The sequence below is a fragment of the Lynx canadensis genome, chromosome B2 (assembly GCF_007474595.2).
Source record: "Lynx canadensis isolate LIC74 chromosome B2, mLynCan4.pri.v2, whole genome shotgun sequence".
In the NCBI taxonomy this organism is placed as follows: domain Eukaryota; kingdom Metazoa; phylum Chordata; class Mammalia; order Carnivora; family Felidae; genus Lynx; species Lynx canadensis.
The window spans coordinates 54,150,498-54,167,704 of record NC_044307.1 but is presented as its reverse complement, the minus strand read 5'-3'; the positions used below and the strand labels follow the sequence as shown (position 1 = coordinate 54,167,704).

Genomic DNA, 17,207 nt, shown 5'->3' with positions numbered 1-17,207 from the left:
GCTTTGTATCATTTTCTCATCTACAGTTACTTTGTTTCATTCTGCCGCAGACAGCTTTTCTAAAGAAATGTGTGAAAGAGAAGCATTTGGCACTATGTTTCTCTCTCACCTACTGTGGCCATAATTCTGTGACAGATGAGCCAGGATGTGTCAGAGGCAGTGGTAGTGAGTTACTACACGTTAGAATGGCCTGCATTTGGCTGCTATCTTTGTTCTGTTTGAAAGTAACAGTGAGTGCCTTGCACCTAGTAAATACTCAGTTTATACTTTTTTAATTGATTGGATTTATTTATTGATCATAGCAGCCGTTTCAGATTTACTCCTTTATTTTGACAGGATATTGGTAATGAATATTAGCTAGCGTGTTGGTGATTATTCCTGTTGCGACCACTTTTATGTGACAGGCAGTAAGCTAAGAACTTTACATGTGCTGTCATTTAATCGCCACAATAGCTTCTATTGATTTTGCCAATTTATATTTGGGGAAATGAGGCTCAGAGGTTTAGTCATCTGTCCAGGGTCTTCCAGCATTTTGAGAGGCCAGGCTGGAACCCTAACCCCTGTAGTCCCCAGGTGCTCCGTAGTGCCCCTATGACAGGTACAAATCACGGAAGTGGAAAAGTCAGATTTTACAGGAGGTGGATTATTTATCAGAATAACGTGAACTCTGAACAGTTATCACTTCCTCGTACTGGAATGGAGTTGGCTCCAGGATCTAGCCTTGACAGCCTCTGTTCTTCCTGTGGTGCTCCCCTGCTGCTCCTCCTCAGCCTCCATGTCGGACTTGAGCTCACTTGTAGTTCTTACAGTTAGTGCTAACAGGCTTTCCTTTTAGCCAGTTCTGTACGTTTATTTGGTGGTCTTTCTCTTGGCTTTTCGCAGACAGAATTACATTTTGATGAAAAATAAACATGTCTGTGATTTCATTTTTAGAGAATCATGTTCAGCACCTTCAGTCTGCCTGTGCGAGCTCTCACCAATTTCAGCAAATGTCTCGAGACTTTCAGGCTTGGCTGGATACAAAGAAAGAAGAGCAAAACAAGTGTCCCCCCATATCAGCCAAACTCGATGTCTTGGAGTCCTTAATTAAAGATCAGAAAGACTTTAGTAAAACTTTGTCTGCTCAGTCTAATATTTATGAAAAAACCATTGCAGAAGGTGAAAATCTCTTGTTAAAAACACAAGGGTCTGAGAAGGCAGCCTTACAGTTACAACTTAACTCAATTAAAACCAACTGGGATGGATTTAATAAGCAGGTGAAAGAACGGGAAGACAGGGTAAAAGATTCACTGGAAAAAGCCCTCAAGTACAGAGAGCATGTAGAGACTCTCCGGCCATGGATAGTCAAATGTCAAAATAACCTGGAGGAAATAAAATTTTGCTTGGATCCTGCTGAAACAGAGAATTCTGTTGCCAAGTTACAGTCTCTGCAGAAGGAAATGAACCAACACTTGGGGATGGTAGAACTGCTAAACAATGCAGCCAATAGCTTGCTCAGTGTCTGTGAGGTAGATAAAGAGGCTGTTACAGATGAGAATAAATCACTGATCCAGAAAGTAGACATGGTCACCGAGCAACTTCACAGTAAGAAGTTCTCTCTGGAGAACATGGCCCAGAAGTTTAAAGAATTTCAAGAAGTTTCCAAAGAAGCTAAAAGGCAGCTTCAGTGTGCAAAGGAGCAGCTAGATGTCTATGATTCCTTAGGACCCCAGGCCTACAGTAACAAATACCTGACTGTGTTGCAGACTCAGCAGAAGACCCTTCAGACCTTGAAACATCAGGTAGATTTGGTCAAAGGGCTTGCACAAGACCTTGTGGTAGAAGCTTCAGACTCAAAGGGAACCTCTGATGTTTTATTACAAGCAGAAACCTTAGCTCAAGAACATAGTGCATTGAGTCAACAGGTTGATGAAAGGTGTTCATTCTTAGAAACCAAGCTTCAAGGCATTGGGCATTTCCAGAATACCATCCGAGAAATGTTTTCTCAGTTTGCAGAGTTCGATGATGAACTAGATAGTATGGCCCCAGTGGGGAGAGATGTAGAAACATTGCAAAAGCAAAAGGAGGATATCAAAGCCTTTCTGAAGAAACTAGAAGCCCTCATAGCAAGCAACGACAATGCTAATAAAACCTGCAAGAGGATGCTGGCCATGGAAGAAACCTCTCCTGATCTTGTTGGAATCAAAAGGGACTTGGAAGCTTTAAGCAAACAATGCAACAAGTTACTGGACCGAGCACAAGCCCGAGAAGAGCAAGTTGAAGGGACAGTTGAGCGTCTTGAAGAATTCTACAGCAAACTGAAGGAATTCTCTACTCTGCTTCAGAAGGCTGAAGAACATGAAGAGTCTCAAGGCCCTGTTGGTATGGAAACAGAGACCATTAACCAACAGCTTAATGTGTTCAAGGTAGGGAATTCTTCATTTTTATATTTAAAAAAATTTTTAATTTTCACTTTTAAAGAGAATTTTTATTTCATATCTTTATTTTTTATTTTTATTAGAAAAATAAATTTTTATTATTTTTCGTTATTAAAATAAATTTATAATTGGTATCTGAAGGAGATTGCCTATTTTGTAGAACCTTCTGATATGGCTGTCATGTAGCGAGTGTTTGAGCCTGAAGGAGCATGTTATGGGGGTAACATCCAGGCATGTGGGGACTTGCAAGCTTACTAGGGATTTGGGCCCTCATGGAATAAAACCTGAGATAATATCAAGAGGTCAAAGGGTACTTGAAAAGTTTTAGGCAAGCCTAAAACTAACGTTTTAGAGTCTGCGTCTGATGTCATTTACAACTGACATCTGGAGTGAGCAAAGCCATGTTTTGAACTCTGCTGCAGAGGCCAGCATATAACACAAAAAGCTTGTTCTCTTCATGTTTGTCTCCCAGCATTTTGTTTAGATGGTGAATTATAGTCTGTTCCTGCTCTTTCCCTTTTTATAGTCTTCTTATCCTTCTTAATTTAATTTCTTTTGTAAACTTTTTCTTCCAGAAGTTCATATTTGTAAAAGCAGAGTGGAGTTCCATGTTGTAATCCTGGTTTTATAAAACAAAGATCTTGGGCTCACACTCCAGAGGATTAGGAAAAAAATTATTTTTGATTGGACTGCAAGCTCCTTCGTGCCGAGAAACGTCTGCCGCTTGATGGCACTGAGTGATGCTTAATAAATGGAACATTAGATAAAAATGGTGGGCAGCATTCAGTGTCACTGGTTTTGACGTCATTTATGACAGTATGAGTGAGAGTTGCATCTCCACAGTGGACAAAGACAGGTTCAACCCTGCACCGAGGAGGTCCTAAGTATTGGGAATGCATGGGACCTATATCAGTCTTTGGGGTTGGCGTGGGTCTTGTTCTATTCATGAGGTCTGTTTTGCTTTGCAGTAAAGACCAGTATGACGGTAAGTCCCACCGCTAGCACATAAAGGATAAAACAAGGCCAAATGAAAATAGAGCTTGCAAAACTATAAATTATTTCCCATGAGAAATGAATATGAATCAGATGGACTATCATATTCTACGTTGTTATACTTGGCATAGTGTTTCCTTTGCTCATCTTTAATAACGCTATTTAGGTGACTGACTTTTGAAAAATAACTTCTTATTACTATTATGGTCATTTGGTATTTATAAAATGTGTTTAAGGCCTGGTTCCTTCAGGGCTTAAAAATCTGTGATTCTGTATAGATCTTGATTTCTGAAGGTGAAGGAAGTGTTAACCTTAAAAAATAAAACTGGCAGGTACTTTACCATCAAAAGATAGACTTACTAGAGAATAGCAGAGAATTGCGATGGGGGACAAGCATGCCGGGGCAAAACCATAGGCAAGTCTGGAAAACAAAGGAGAGGAACATTGTTTTATGGAGGAAGGCTAGAAGTAGAGAAGGCTGTTGTCAACAAAAAGTCTGTTGGAGTAAACTGGGGTTTGAAAGTGTAGCGGCTTCTCACTGGCTGACTTGTTCTGTCTCTCCTTGGCTGGACTGTTGTGGAGATCGGGGTGGAGGGGTAAGTCCTTCCTTCTGCCTGCCCTGCAGTAGAGTAGTATCCACCTGCGAGGTCTGATTCTTCCTGTGGGATTTGCAATTGAGGACTGAGTGGTAGGGCATGAGAGCTCCCCCTGCTGAACTTCCCATTTTAGTGAGGTTTCCCTTAATTAATTTTCACAAAAGCTACCTTACAGTTGATTTGACTTCCGTAATTACTCTGTCAAACTTTCCTATTTCTGCTTTGCAAAATAGAGATTTCCTATGAGAGAATTCACTCTCGGAAAAACAACGTTCTGGGGCACCTGGGCAGCTCAGTCGGCTAAGCGCCCGACTCTTGATTTCTGCTCAGGTCATGATCTCAGGGTTCACGGGATTGAGCCCCATGTTGGGCTCTGCACTGACAGTATAGAGCCTGCTTGGGATTCTCTGTCTCCTTCTCCTACTGCCCTTCCCCTGCTTGTGCTGTATTTCTCGCCCTCGCCCTCGCCCTCGCCCTCGCCCTCTCCCTCTCCCTCTCCCTCTCCCTCTCCCTCTCCCTCTCCCTCTCTCTCAAAATAAATAAATAAACTTTAAAAAAATAATAAAAAATAAAATGTTCTGTGGCCATTGCTGCGTCACAGGTCTGGGGGAGAGCTTGATAAGTGAGTCCCTGGAGTTTTCTATAGAACCCTGACAAAATCTGAATGCTTAAATGACAGTAATCAAGTAGTCTTCTTCCTAATGAAATTGAAGCATGTTCAGTGCTTTTGTGAAACCTATCATTTCTCTGGATTTTTCTGTGAATTTGTGTAGGAAAAAGGCCTTCATTTCTCTTTACAACTTCAACTACTTGTAAGAAAATGGGCAAAAGTAATAATATTGGTGCCGCTGCTTGTCGATACCTCCTTCTTTGTGTTCCCAAGCATGAATACAGTGAAAAAAATGGGCTCTCCATGCAGAGAATTCTTTTGAAAGTAAGAAAAAGCAAGGTAGGACGAGCACTCTCACCACTGCATGGAAAGTGTTTTGCAAACTGAAAAGCACTAAAGCATCATTACCATTAATGTTACAGAGATTGTTCTGTTTGATTGTGAAGAGAAATAAAGTGGTCACTTCTTCTAAAATAAACCACTTAGCATGCTGTGTTGTCTCTTTTCTGATTACTTTGGAAGCAGTTGATTGATTTTAATGAAATTTAGTAATAGAGAACATCTCGACATAACTTCAGTGTCTTGAGACCTAGGGACTCAAAAAGAAGCTTCCAAGTGGACAAATCACCTGCATTTAATATATTTCAGCAACAGAGGGGAAAAAATAACAAGAATGTTGTTGTGGTAAATAACACATGTGGCATACAGTCACTAATTCTGTTTATTTGTATATGTATGTTTTTTAAAAAGCAGTTACAAGCAGTTACAAGCAGTTAACATTTACAGAGGGCTTAGTATGTGTTAAACGTTATTCTAAATCCTGTCTTTAGTTCTGTTAACAGTCCTGAAACATGGATGCTATCATTATGATCCCCATCTTGTGTAAGGAAGCTGAGAGCCAGGGGTTAGGTGACCTGCCCAAGGTCACACAGGTAGTAAGTATCACAGCTTGGATGTTTTGGTGGAAATAATGCAGAACACTGTGTCAGTTTGACTCATCGTGATGCACATCTGATACTTTCTCTGGGAAATTTTGAGTCATCTCTTCTGTAGCCTAATTTGGGTGAGCTAAGTAACCATTGTCCATTTCGAACCAAAAACACCAGGAATACTTACTTGATGAAAGTGTTTTATAAAACCGGCTGTGGTGAGAAACATGAAGTAAATGTGTGTGAACCTGGCTTAGAACCTGATGTGTGGATGCTGTAATGACGTCATCAATGATGCAGTGATGACGGTGACCACCACCGCTGCGGTGGAAACAGAACCAAACAGTTCATGGTCTTCCTGATGGTGTCTCTCTTGATTAAGTTGGCCAATTAATCTGTGTACAATTCAGATTCTAATTTAGTTTTCCTTGGACAGTTAGGCTTTGGTTGAACATTAGTTTTGACATACTATTTTAGGAAAATTAAAACAAGTAGAATAATCTGTATCAAGTGAAAAACTAATAGTTTGCTAAAAATAACTATTAGTTTTTATGATTTCTAAAAATAGAAGAGAACTGAAGTACTGGGTCTATTTTTATTATAGACTTTGAAATGTAATTTAGTTTGACATTACTCTATCTGGTAGCTTTAGTTGAACCCAATCATGGATAAAATCTTATAACAATTTTCCATAATAGCAAGTTTGGAATATGACTGAAACTTAGTAGGTATCACCCAGTTACTCAGTAGGAGGTGTCTTCTATTCACTGGGAGGATAATGGATTATTTAAACTAGATAAGGCAGACCTCTCTGCTTCCATTTTTTCCCCTAAAAATTATCCTAAGAAATAGCAGCTAATATCCTTGAAAGTTCAAAATTAATTCATGTTTAAGATACCAACCCAAACATAATAATTAAAAACAAATGCTATTCTCAACCAAATGTCCTAATTCACTGTCAGTGAAAGCTATTCCAAGTCTTTGAAAATATTACCTTTTGTGTTAGCTTGAAGTCTTTAAACTATTTTGATTGTGTGAGTTCTGTTTACCATATGTTTTCTGACTTCTAAATATTTGTCATTGGACTAAAATGTATGCAGTGTGAGGTGTTTTCTATTACTGTTGATAACTAAAGTATCATTTTTCTACTTATACTTCTCTATATTACATTAAATTCTATGCACACTGTCATCGATTCCTAGGCAGAAAGGGAAAAATTCCCTTTGGTGTTCCCCCATCCCTACCTCCTGGTAAAGATTACTAGCCTAAGATTATCTTCAAGTCTAAATGACGTTATTAAGTAATATTAATATTTCCACATTTTTATTTATCAAAGACACATGTAACCTACTCGCATACAAGGAACATGTCCCAGCAGTTCCTGTGATGTCATCAACAGCCAGTCAGATCTTCTGATCATCCTGAAGTAATCACTATCACTGTATTGAATTGATTTAACTTCAGTGAAGATCAAAGAAACTTGATGTTTCAATAAGCATATACACCCTTCACACCTCTATCTAGGCCATGGTAAAATGTTTTACCTCAGAACCTGTTTACTGTTTATTTTGGCCACTCTGTTGCTGCCCCAAATTGTCATTCAGTTTGTCCCCACAAATGAACATATCACCAGTACAAAGCTCTCTAACCCAATTTCTTTTTATTTTCAAAATTGAAATAGTACTACATAGAGCAAAGAATTTTTTTAATGTTTATTTTAAAGAGAGAGAGAGAGACTGTGCACATGCGCTAGTCGGGGAGGGAAAGGGGGGGAGACAGAGGTTCCAAAGAGGATCCTATGCTGACAGCAGCGGGCCCTATGTGGGGCTCAAACCCATGAACTGTGAGATCATGACTTGAGCCCAAGTTGGATGCTTAACCGACCGAGCCACCCAGGTGCCCCCCAAATTTTTAAAAAAATTTATTTATTTTGAGAGAAAGAAATGGGGAGGGGCAGAGAGAGAGAGAGAGAGAGACGGAGAGAGAGAATCCCCAGCAGGCTCCACACTGTCAGTACAGAACGCGATGTGAGGTTCGAACTCACAAACCATGAAGTAATGACCTGAATTGAAATCAAGAGTCTGACACTTAACCTGAGCCATCCAGATGTCCTGGGAGCAGAGAATTTTTAAGCCAAGCTGAAACCATAGAACACCTGCCTAATTTGCTGTGATACATGTTCTCTGGTCCAGGTAAAGTCATTGTTTAACCCAGGTGTCTTCATTTGGATAGTGGGTGAGCTACAATGCCAGTTATCATGAGACAAGTGAAACCAGGCAGTTTGAGCCTTATTTGTAAATAGTATTGCTGAAATAAATCACTTTCCAAATATCTTCCTAAGATATTTATGAAATGATCCTAAAACAACGTCTGTGATGTCACCATATTTTTAAAGATAAAATTATCCAAAGATACGCTTTAATACAGTGGATTTTAAAGAGGGTGCCCGTGTTGTTATGCAGAGGTCCATGACAAATCGTTCCCCATTTTTGTTGAGAACACGAGGATATTAAATAAGGCTGTTGCATAAGAAGTTTTTCTTAGGGAAAAAAATTCTTACTTGACTGGACTTCTGTTAATTAGAGTATATTAGCAAGGCACTTGCACGATGCTTTTCCTCTAGTATTTTTAAAAATGAAAATGTTCTCACTATAGAAACCATAACTTGATGCATAGACCTTATGGGAAGATCACATCATTCAATCAGCTACATCAACATGGAATTTAAGATTTTAGGAAGAAGGAATATCATACATGCTGGGTAAGAGAGAAATCCTACCCAAGCAGAGACCACCATAATCATGCCACAAAGAGCTGGCGCTGATCTGTGTGCTATCAGTAATCCCTCATATTCTCCTGTGAGAATATGACATAGCATAACACAGGGGTGCCCTCCTTCATACATCAAACACAAGAATGTACTGTACTGAAAGGAGTGACTAAAGGGAAGTTGGCACTGTGTGTTCTCTTCCTGCTTTTTGCTAACTAACGCTGTCACTCTATGCTGCGTGGTCCTCTCTTCTCTTGCTTCAATTAAGATTGGGGAATTACAGTAGGTTGTTCTGACGGCAGTTTTAGCCAGAGATTTTATAAGGCAGGGTAGGGATGGGGATTCTTTTTTTTTCTTTTTTTTTTTTTTTTGGTTGTTTTGATGGTAACCGGGTAAACCTGTATCACCATTTTAAAGCAATCCCCCATGAGCACAAAACTGCAGCTTCTACTGTCATTATCATAGGCGTCCCTTTAGATAAAAGGTGTTCTACATAATTTATTAATGTGGAAAGTTGCTTAAAGGTGCATGTGTGTCTTTGTGCATGTGAGACAGAATTTGCTTTGTGGCTATAAAATTACACATTGGTTTCCTGTTAAGAAAAGTTTGACCTGTAAATGTTTTATAAATGGTTGTCTCCGTCTACAGTCGTTCATAAAACAATGTCTCACAGAGGTAAATGCTGTGATTGTAAGTTAAGGGAAGAGCTTTTGGAGCTGTCCAGGAACTAGAATACCCTGAGAAAATCTCTGTGCTCACATATCCTGTTCCTCACTTGCCTTTAATCACCTTAATTTTAAGACTACTTTATTTCTTTGGTAGTGTTTTAGTATGAAAAGTGTTTTCAGGTTTTGTCTGGTTTTTGGTTTTCTGAAGGAAGTTGAAGGGGATCATTAACAGGTGCATTGGTTTTGCTTACTGGATGGCTTAAAAAAAAAACTTTACCTTTTAGAAGTTACAGTGCACATATGCATATATTTCAATTAATAATGTTACATATAGAATCATTTTATGTTAGGTAGAATTTTTTTATCCACTGTCATCTGAAAACCATATTGAAGATAGAAGAAAAACAGTATTTCCGTAACTCACAGGAAAAATAGCAAGTGCCGATTAAAGCTATTAGCTAACATTCACATCAAGATAAATTCCCGTCAAGATCAAACAGTAAATCTGTTAAGTGTTTCTAAAGTTATTTCCTTTGTGGTGGGGTCTGCATATCCTACTTTATTTTAAATATAAACTATTTCCACTGAAATAAATAGCTATTGCATATCCATCTGATAAATACCCTCAAAAATCCTTTAGTCATTTATGTGAAGAAGTTTATTAGTTTGAAAACTAAAAACATGGGTTCTTTCAGTTTTCATTATCTAGTGGTGCATCTGTTTGAGAAAGAACAGAATTTGTTGCTCCTAAGGCTTATTTTTGTATCACGGCAAAAAACAAGAAACAAAAAAACCCCAACAGATCACATGCTTCTTGTTTGCCTTCTGATCCAGATTTCAGTAGCAAGCCATTGGGCCGGGAAAATACTTCTGTCAGTTTTCATGGATAATATTGCATTTACTCACACATTTTCTACTTACTGCACATTGAGTTTCTTAATATCGCCAGTCTTTCAGCTCTAAAAACTCCATGTATCAGTTGATAAAATTAGCCTTTAGCTTTTCTATGAAATGGATTGTTGCGCTTAATTCTAAGAGTTTTCAGTAATTATTCTTTTCAAAGACTTAATTTAACTTTAGAAAAATAAAATGAGAACGTGGTTCTACTTTGCTCATTTTTCAGTTGGAATTTGTGTGCTTTTCCAAAATCATCTGCCTTTAGAAGATACTTTAGCTAGATCACATCTAGTAGGCAACATAAAGTAAGTAAAGTCACATTTGGGGAACATTTAACATTATGACTTTTGTATATATGAAATAACAGTGTTGACTATTTTTCAGAAAAACTTGGCTTATTTTATTCATTGTGTATTTCTCTCTTATGAAAATGTGAGAGATCTAGATATAATGATTAATATTTAACAGTTTAATATATCTTAATTTTGTTAGTATCAGAAACTTTAACATTTAAAGTATCTGTAAACAGGGGCGCCCGGGTGGCTCAGTCGGTTGAGGGTCTGACTTTGGCTCAGGTCATGATCCCACAGCTTGTGAGTTGAAGCCCTGCATCAGGCTCTGTGCTGACAGCTCAGAGCCGGGAGCCTGCTTCAGATTCTGCGTCTCCCTCTCTCTCTGCCCCATACCCACTCATGCTCTGTCTCTCTCTGGCTTAAAAATAATAAAACATTTTTTAAAAAGTAAAAAAAAAAATAAAGTAGCTGTAAATAAGTCAGATTTGGGAGGAAGAGATAAACCAGTCTAGTTTTGCTCTAAATGTAAGAGTTCTTTAGTTATCCAGATAGATTTTTGGAATGTGATTTTAAGTAACAAAGGTATATCTATATATCCATATCTTTATAAACACACGTAGGTATGTATATAATTGTCATAAATACCAGTATAACATTAATAGTTCAAATTTTAACTTGAAACAGAATTATTAGGCTCATCATTTATAGGATTAGTTGAAATTAGTTTAATAAAACAGGAATTCTGTTATTAAATAAATGGCATGTACTTAAACATAATCACCAAAGAGCATTTTTCCACAGCACTCCTTACTTCCAAACTGTATATTGTACCCATTTTCCCATCCGTATTCTCCACTGTACCGTAAATTGTATAAGGACAGGGGTGTCCTTGTATAAGGACTTGTATAAGAAATTGTATAAGGACAGGGGTGTGCACCAGTGTTTTGCCAGTGTTTACTGTGGTGTTTGATAGATAGCACTTTTTGATGATGCTTGTATTTATGAACAAATTATATATGTAGTTTAAAAGTGTAGTTAAAAAAATACACTAGCCACCTCAACTGTGAAGGTTACATTTTGCTTTTCTTAGCATTACGTAAAGCCAAAATAATATTGTGCTAATAATTCAGAGTTAGAGTTTAAGGTGATTTGGGGCCATTTTTGGGAAAAGTTCTTTGAGGATCTCAGAATGTTTAGGGAAAGGTACTCATCCACATTTCATGGAAAATTTAATATTAATATTACCATGAATACACAGCTTTCCAGTCTTACATATCAGTACAGTGACAGTTGGGAGTAAAACCCGTGGTTTCTTCTAATTCTCAGCCTAGTTCCCAATCTACTGTTCAAACAAGGAAACCGTGTGCACTTTTTTAAAAATCTTATTAGTATCTCACAATAGCCTCTGTGCTTAAGTACCATAGGATTTAGTGCTTGTTGAAATATTTCACTTCTTGACTATGAAAAATGGGCATTGATACTGTGATACTGATAGGTGTTTTCATACATATTTTTCTTTATAGATGGCTATATATGTGTGTGTGTGTATATGTATGTATTTTGTTTTTTTCCCCAACCTACTGATAGCCACATACTGAATTGCATCAAATAATTGTTGAATGGGTGTTATTACATACAGAGTTCCGGTTACAGATAGATTTTTTAAAAGATTTAATACTTAAGTTTATAAAAATAATTTTGGAACAGTATTTCATATTTGGAATAATAATTTTGTTATTATTAAAAGTACAAAAGTTCCCTGCCACATCATTTATGTTCAAATGATGATTGTTTTGTGAGAGTGAGAAAAAACAATCTACCTTTATTTGTAACTCTGCTACTTCTGGTAATGTTGCTTATTTTGTAAACTAAAGAATAGATAGATTTTATAATATTTAATTAAAAGTATTAATTTTTCTTACAGAGGTTAAGGTTTTTCTTGCTGAATTTATTTTCAGTGTTTTCAAAGAGCGTTCAATAGATAACAATCTGTGGAAGTGATTTTGTTTATTAAATATCCAGAGTTACTGACTGCCCTTGATCTTTGCCTGGGCCTTGCATTAAGCTCCAGGGGACTGTGTGGGGTTATTAGTAACTACTGATATTCATGGCAGCGGTGCTCAGGGCCGTGCCCACAGGAATAATTTGCTCTGGAGAACAGTTAGACTTGAACTTGGGCTTTTAAAAGGAATGACTCAACATTGGATCCAAAGTGATCCGCACTTTGCATCGCAAATGCTACTTAAACGGTGTGCAACTGCAGCATATGAGGGTGTGGTTTCAGCCGAAAGGTGGTGACCTGTGTAGTCCCTTTCTTCTTACCTCCCCCCCTCCGCCCCCGCTCTTTAATATTCAAATGAGCGCCGTGACCGGCGTTGACGAAAGGATACCTTCGGGGAGCCCCTGGTGTCAGGTTCTGCCTCTGCAAGCCCTTCGGATCTCTCCCCATGTTGAACTCCATAGTTGGTGGGATTTCGAGGATCTCTGAACTCGAGCCGCCCCTCTCCCCAGCTCCATGACTGGGTCTGATGTGCGCTGATGTCACCACCGAGCTATTGCATTGCAGCCGCTCGGCCTCTAGGTACCTCCCCCTGAAACAGCCCGCCGGCTCCCGAGAGGGGGCCAGGAGTCAAAGAAAAGATGACGGCGAAGTTAAGTCGCGGGAGGGCGTAGCAGCGAAGAGAGGGAGCTGCATGCCCGGAGCGCTGCTCTGCGAAGGGACGTAGCAGCTGTTGCTTGAAGAGAGAGGGCGTTGCTGGAAGCGCCCTGGCTCGGGAGGATGCCTCCCGGGGACCGTACTGCCCTAAGGAGCTGGGGACCGCGCAGGACGTCCCTGCTGGAGTTCCTTTTCTGCCTCCTCCACCGGCCACCTCTGCCTCTCTCCAGCTGTAGCTAAAATGAAAGCCAAACCGCGGCCACAATTGGTCAATTTCAAAGGTTAGAGTAGACTTGGTTTTGAGCTGAATGTGAATTACGCTGCTTGTGCCTTAGAGGAAACCCGGAGCTCTTCTTTGCTACAGTTTCCTCAGGTGGAATAAGCCTTAAGGAAGATCAGATAAGACTCTTTGGAAATGACTTTCTTTTTTCTTTTTCTTTCTTTTTTTTTTTTTTTTTTTTTTTAAAGGGGAGTTTATAGCACACCATGCTTTCTGTTTACTTTAAACGGTTGCTGGATTGTCCTGGCTTGGCTGTCCAAAAGTCTATTTTTTTCCTTTGGGTAGCCTCGAAGAAGCTTAATATGGGAAGAAAAACTGCCTTTTGAATCAAGATTATTTATAGCTACACCCAAAAAAAGTAAAAGAAAAATTTAACTTTCTTAACAGCATTCGACAACTTATTTTTCGCTGAGGATTTGTTTTTGTGCCTTGACCTGAACAATACATGGTCCCTGTGTTTGTCTTTTAAGTTTCTGAAGCATGGTTTATTTATGAAGGAGATGGAGTTTTGCAAGCCTTCTTTAAGTGGATTACAGTTAACCAGAGTTCTGCCGATATTAACATTCAGCCTAGCCTGTTAAAATGCTTGCTCATTTGGAAATTTTAACCTGGAAATCTCAGATGCAAAATTAGACTAAAAAGGGAAATGGACTGACAGTGGAATGTTTTGAGTGTTTGAGCCACTGTTAAGTGTGTGTGTTTGTTTGTTTTCTGTGTTTTGGAGTATGTGAAAGGGAACCTGGGGGGATAAGGGAAGGGGGGAGGAAGGAGATTTCTGTTCTTTGTTCTCAATGCACTTTATTTTTTTAAGAATCATTTTAAAAACAACCAGGTAAAAGGATAGTTGCATTTAAGACTGATGCACTGATGACCTTAAACACCTCCTATATCACAACCTATATTGTTTGAGCGTGTCTTTATGCTGACGACACTTCATAGTGCTGTCCAGAAGTATACTTTTTTGAAAGATGCTTTACCTTATTTCTTATTTTCTGTGTCAAGAGCTGCAATATTTGTTTTAATTGTCTACAAAATGGGGAAGCCACTCAGCAGACCAGACTGTTTACGTCAGAATCCCCCATGTGTAGGGAAAGGTGAAGAAGAGGAGGACCTAAATATCGAAGACTGTTATGTCCCACAGCGGTCAATCTATGATACTGTTAGGCTGAATGAACAGATAGACTCTGGTTCAAAGGGTAGCCTCTCTTCCAGGCATTTTACAGATCGGACTTTACCCTACAGTCACAGAACACTGGATGTTAGTTCTCTATGCTCTAACGGTGCCCTTGCTTCTTCCAGTGTATTTGAGCTGAGAGGTCGTGAAGCTAACAAACTAGATGAAAAGATGATCTTTGATGCGCTCAAACTAAATAGTGATATCATTCGAACCACCGGATTACCCAAAGCCAAGTCCCATGCAGAAAAGAAAGAACATAGACGGTCATGGCGAATGTTTGTCCCAGCCAATTTTATGGATTATGCAAACAAAAGTGAAAGCTCTTTTGTTGAACCTACTGATATGTCAGATGCTGTTCCCAAGGCCAGCAAGTGCAGATGGGGTACTAATTCTCTAACGTCGGAGGAGGATGACTCTGGTTTATGTAGCCCTCCAGCAGAGAGGGAAGAAAAACAGGGCATTTTAACTGGAGACCAGTCACGAATTAGAAGCTTATCTTCAGCTGAAGATATTCATATGGCAGAGCAATACAGGCCATTTTTTTCTGTTTATTCCATTAGTGAGCAGAAAATCCCATTGCTTTCATGTAGAAGTGCCCACCCTGATGAAAATTTCAAAATGATTTTGCATGATGTTCCTCCACTAGATGAAACAAAAGGTGCAAATGGTCAAAGGGAAATCCATGGTGAAAATTGCTTTCTGCAGAATGATTTAGAAGAGAGCACTGTAAAGTGTGATCCATTGATTATGTCAGGAGATGGGGAAAGCCAGTGTATTTCTAACACTGGAGAAGAATGGAAAACCTATGGATCAGGAGAATCCCAAATCACGGCACAAAGTGGGAAATTTCTGGAAAATTCTGAGGATTTACATCTTTCTCTCACAGATGTGGAGGGAAACGATGCAGATTGTGGTAGCACAAGTTTAGTAAAAAATGTGACCGTGTTGACACCAGATGATTCGGAAGAATCCAACGTTGCATCTAAAGAGGCAGTGGAGGTGCCCCTTTATTCCCGGGAGATGGAGGTGGTCCAAATAAAGTGTTCCCCGAAATTCATACCAGTAAGAAAGCAAGCAGCTTCCAGAAAAGCAAGGGCCCAGGCAGGAATATTGGACACAGTCTGTAATGGCTTTCAGTCAGCTCAGGTAATTAATGGGGAATGTAAGACTGCAATGCCGGGCGTTTGTGGTTCCTTTTTAAAGTGGTCACTAGTGTTTCTAATAATGATCAAATCCAGTCTTTTATTTTGGGAGTTTGCCTAATACCCCACAAGATGCCAGGTATTGATAAGGTGATCACTGTAACAACTTAATTAGGGACCTTTTTTTAAGAATGATTATTCCCAGCTGTTTAGATTCCTACTGTTGCTTGTGCAGGTGCTGGGCTGTTCCCCTGCATTTAGAGTGCTTCCATTGTGAGTTTATGTGAACGTGAGGCTTTTACACAAATTGTGGTTTAAGACTCTGCCATTTAAGGGTAGTTCTGTTGTATTTATTAAGGTTGAGCAGGCCTAGTCATGAAGGTACAAACACACAGTATTCTATTGTTGTGGTCTGCGAAGTAGGCTACTCAAATTAAGGACACTTAAAATGTGCTGAAAATCAGAATTCTGTCAGTAGCTCTGGACACGGAAGTAGAGAAGCTGTGCTGTATTTTGCAGTCATTATAGCTGCTAACTTTTTGTGAGCGGTGAAGGAGGTAAGAAAGTAAAGGGTGCAGCCTTGTAATAAGTAGAGGCTGTTTGTCAAGCCTGTAATTTTTTTCTTCCCACTCGGATTGAAGTTCAGCTATTTTGGTATTTTTACAAAGCTCTTCTGGTAAACTTTGCCTCAGAGGTAATTTTATTTTATTTTAAGCTTTGTGTTTGTGTACTTATGGGTTAGATTAGGGGGAAAGTCTCTCTTCATAGGTATTTGTTACCACTGAGAGATAAGGAATTTGGACAGTATCAGAAATGTTCCTCTTCCCAGCCTATGAAGTCATTGCTCTAGGCAGCGTTGCCCTTTCCTTCAGCTTGCGTGAGATGACATACTAGTTTAAAAGCTTAAAAGTACTTTTTTTTTAATGTAAAGGATTTTGCAGTCTATTTGTAGGAAGTAATTGAGCCCTTAGGAATATACAGATTCCTTAGTAGTTTTCTTCTTTAACCCTTAGTATATTTTTTGTAGCACTTCAGAAAATTACGACTCACCCAGACCTACTCCGATATGCAGCCTTAAAATTGATTTCTTTAAAACCAAGATCAGGGGTTAAGGCAATTTACTAGAATGTTATCTTAGGTTTTTTTGCCCTGAGCATTATCTGACAGGAAATGTAGAACTTTTCCCTGAATCCTTCTATACCAGACAAGTTCCTGGAATTAAGAATGCAGCAGTTTTCTTACTGTCCCTCCTTCTTTTTTGTAAGTAGTAAAACCTCTCCAGAGCTCTTAGTTCCTAGAAGTAGTTAACTTAGAAAGTGGTATAGAAAAGAAGTAGCATCTCAGTTTCAAATTCTATTTTTACCACCTTGCCACAGAATTATGAAAACTTTTTTTTTTTCCTCAGTGATTTGAGGAGTTCTTATTTCTTTGGTTATGTGTAACTGACTTTTATATTCAGCACTGCTGTATAGAAACAATTAGCCAGTATGGAAATTATCTATGAGGATTTTATATACAAGAAGAAACTCGGGCTTTTAGCAGAGAGACTTCTAAGGGAAATGATCATTTATTTGTTTGCTATTCCTAAATTGACTCATACATGCAATAACACAGAACTATCTTGTGCGCCATGCCTTAGGCCAGAGTCTAGACAGTTTTTCTTGTAGCCTCTCCATTATTTTCCATACTGTGTAAAATTATTTTCCATACTACCTCTGTAATTTTTTAAGTATTATTTTGTTACTTGCCTTTTTAATGTTTCCATATATTCTGTTAACT

The 17,207-nt window shown here is 38.8% G+C and overlaps 1 protein-coding gene across 13 annotated transcripts in view; it reads left to right on the top strand.

Moving 5' to 3' along the window:
• DST (dystonin) overlaps positions 1-17,207 on the top strand; it is a 494,969-nt gene that overhangs the window by 395,481 nt on the left and 82,281 nt on the right. For all 13 annotated transcript variants that reach the window (XM_030315745.1, XM_032593190.1, XM_032593189.1 and 10 more), the window contains one exon: positions 934-2,405. In XM_030315745.1, the coding sequence (XP_030171605.1) occupies positions 934-2,405 (1,472 nt within the window). The remainder of the gene's footprint in view (positions 1-933; positions 2,406-17,207) is intronic.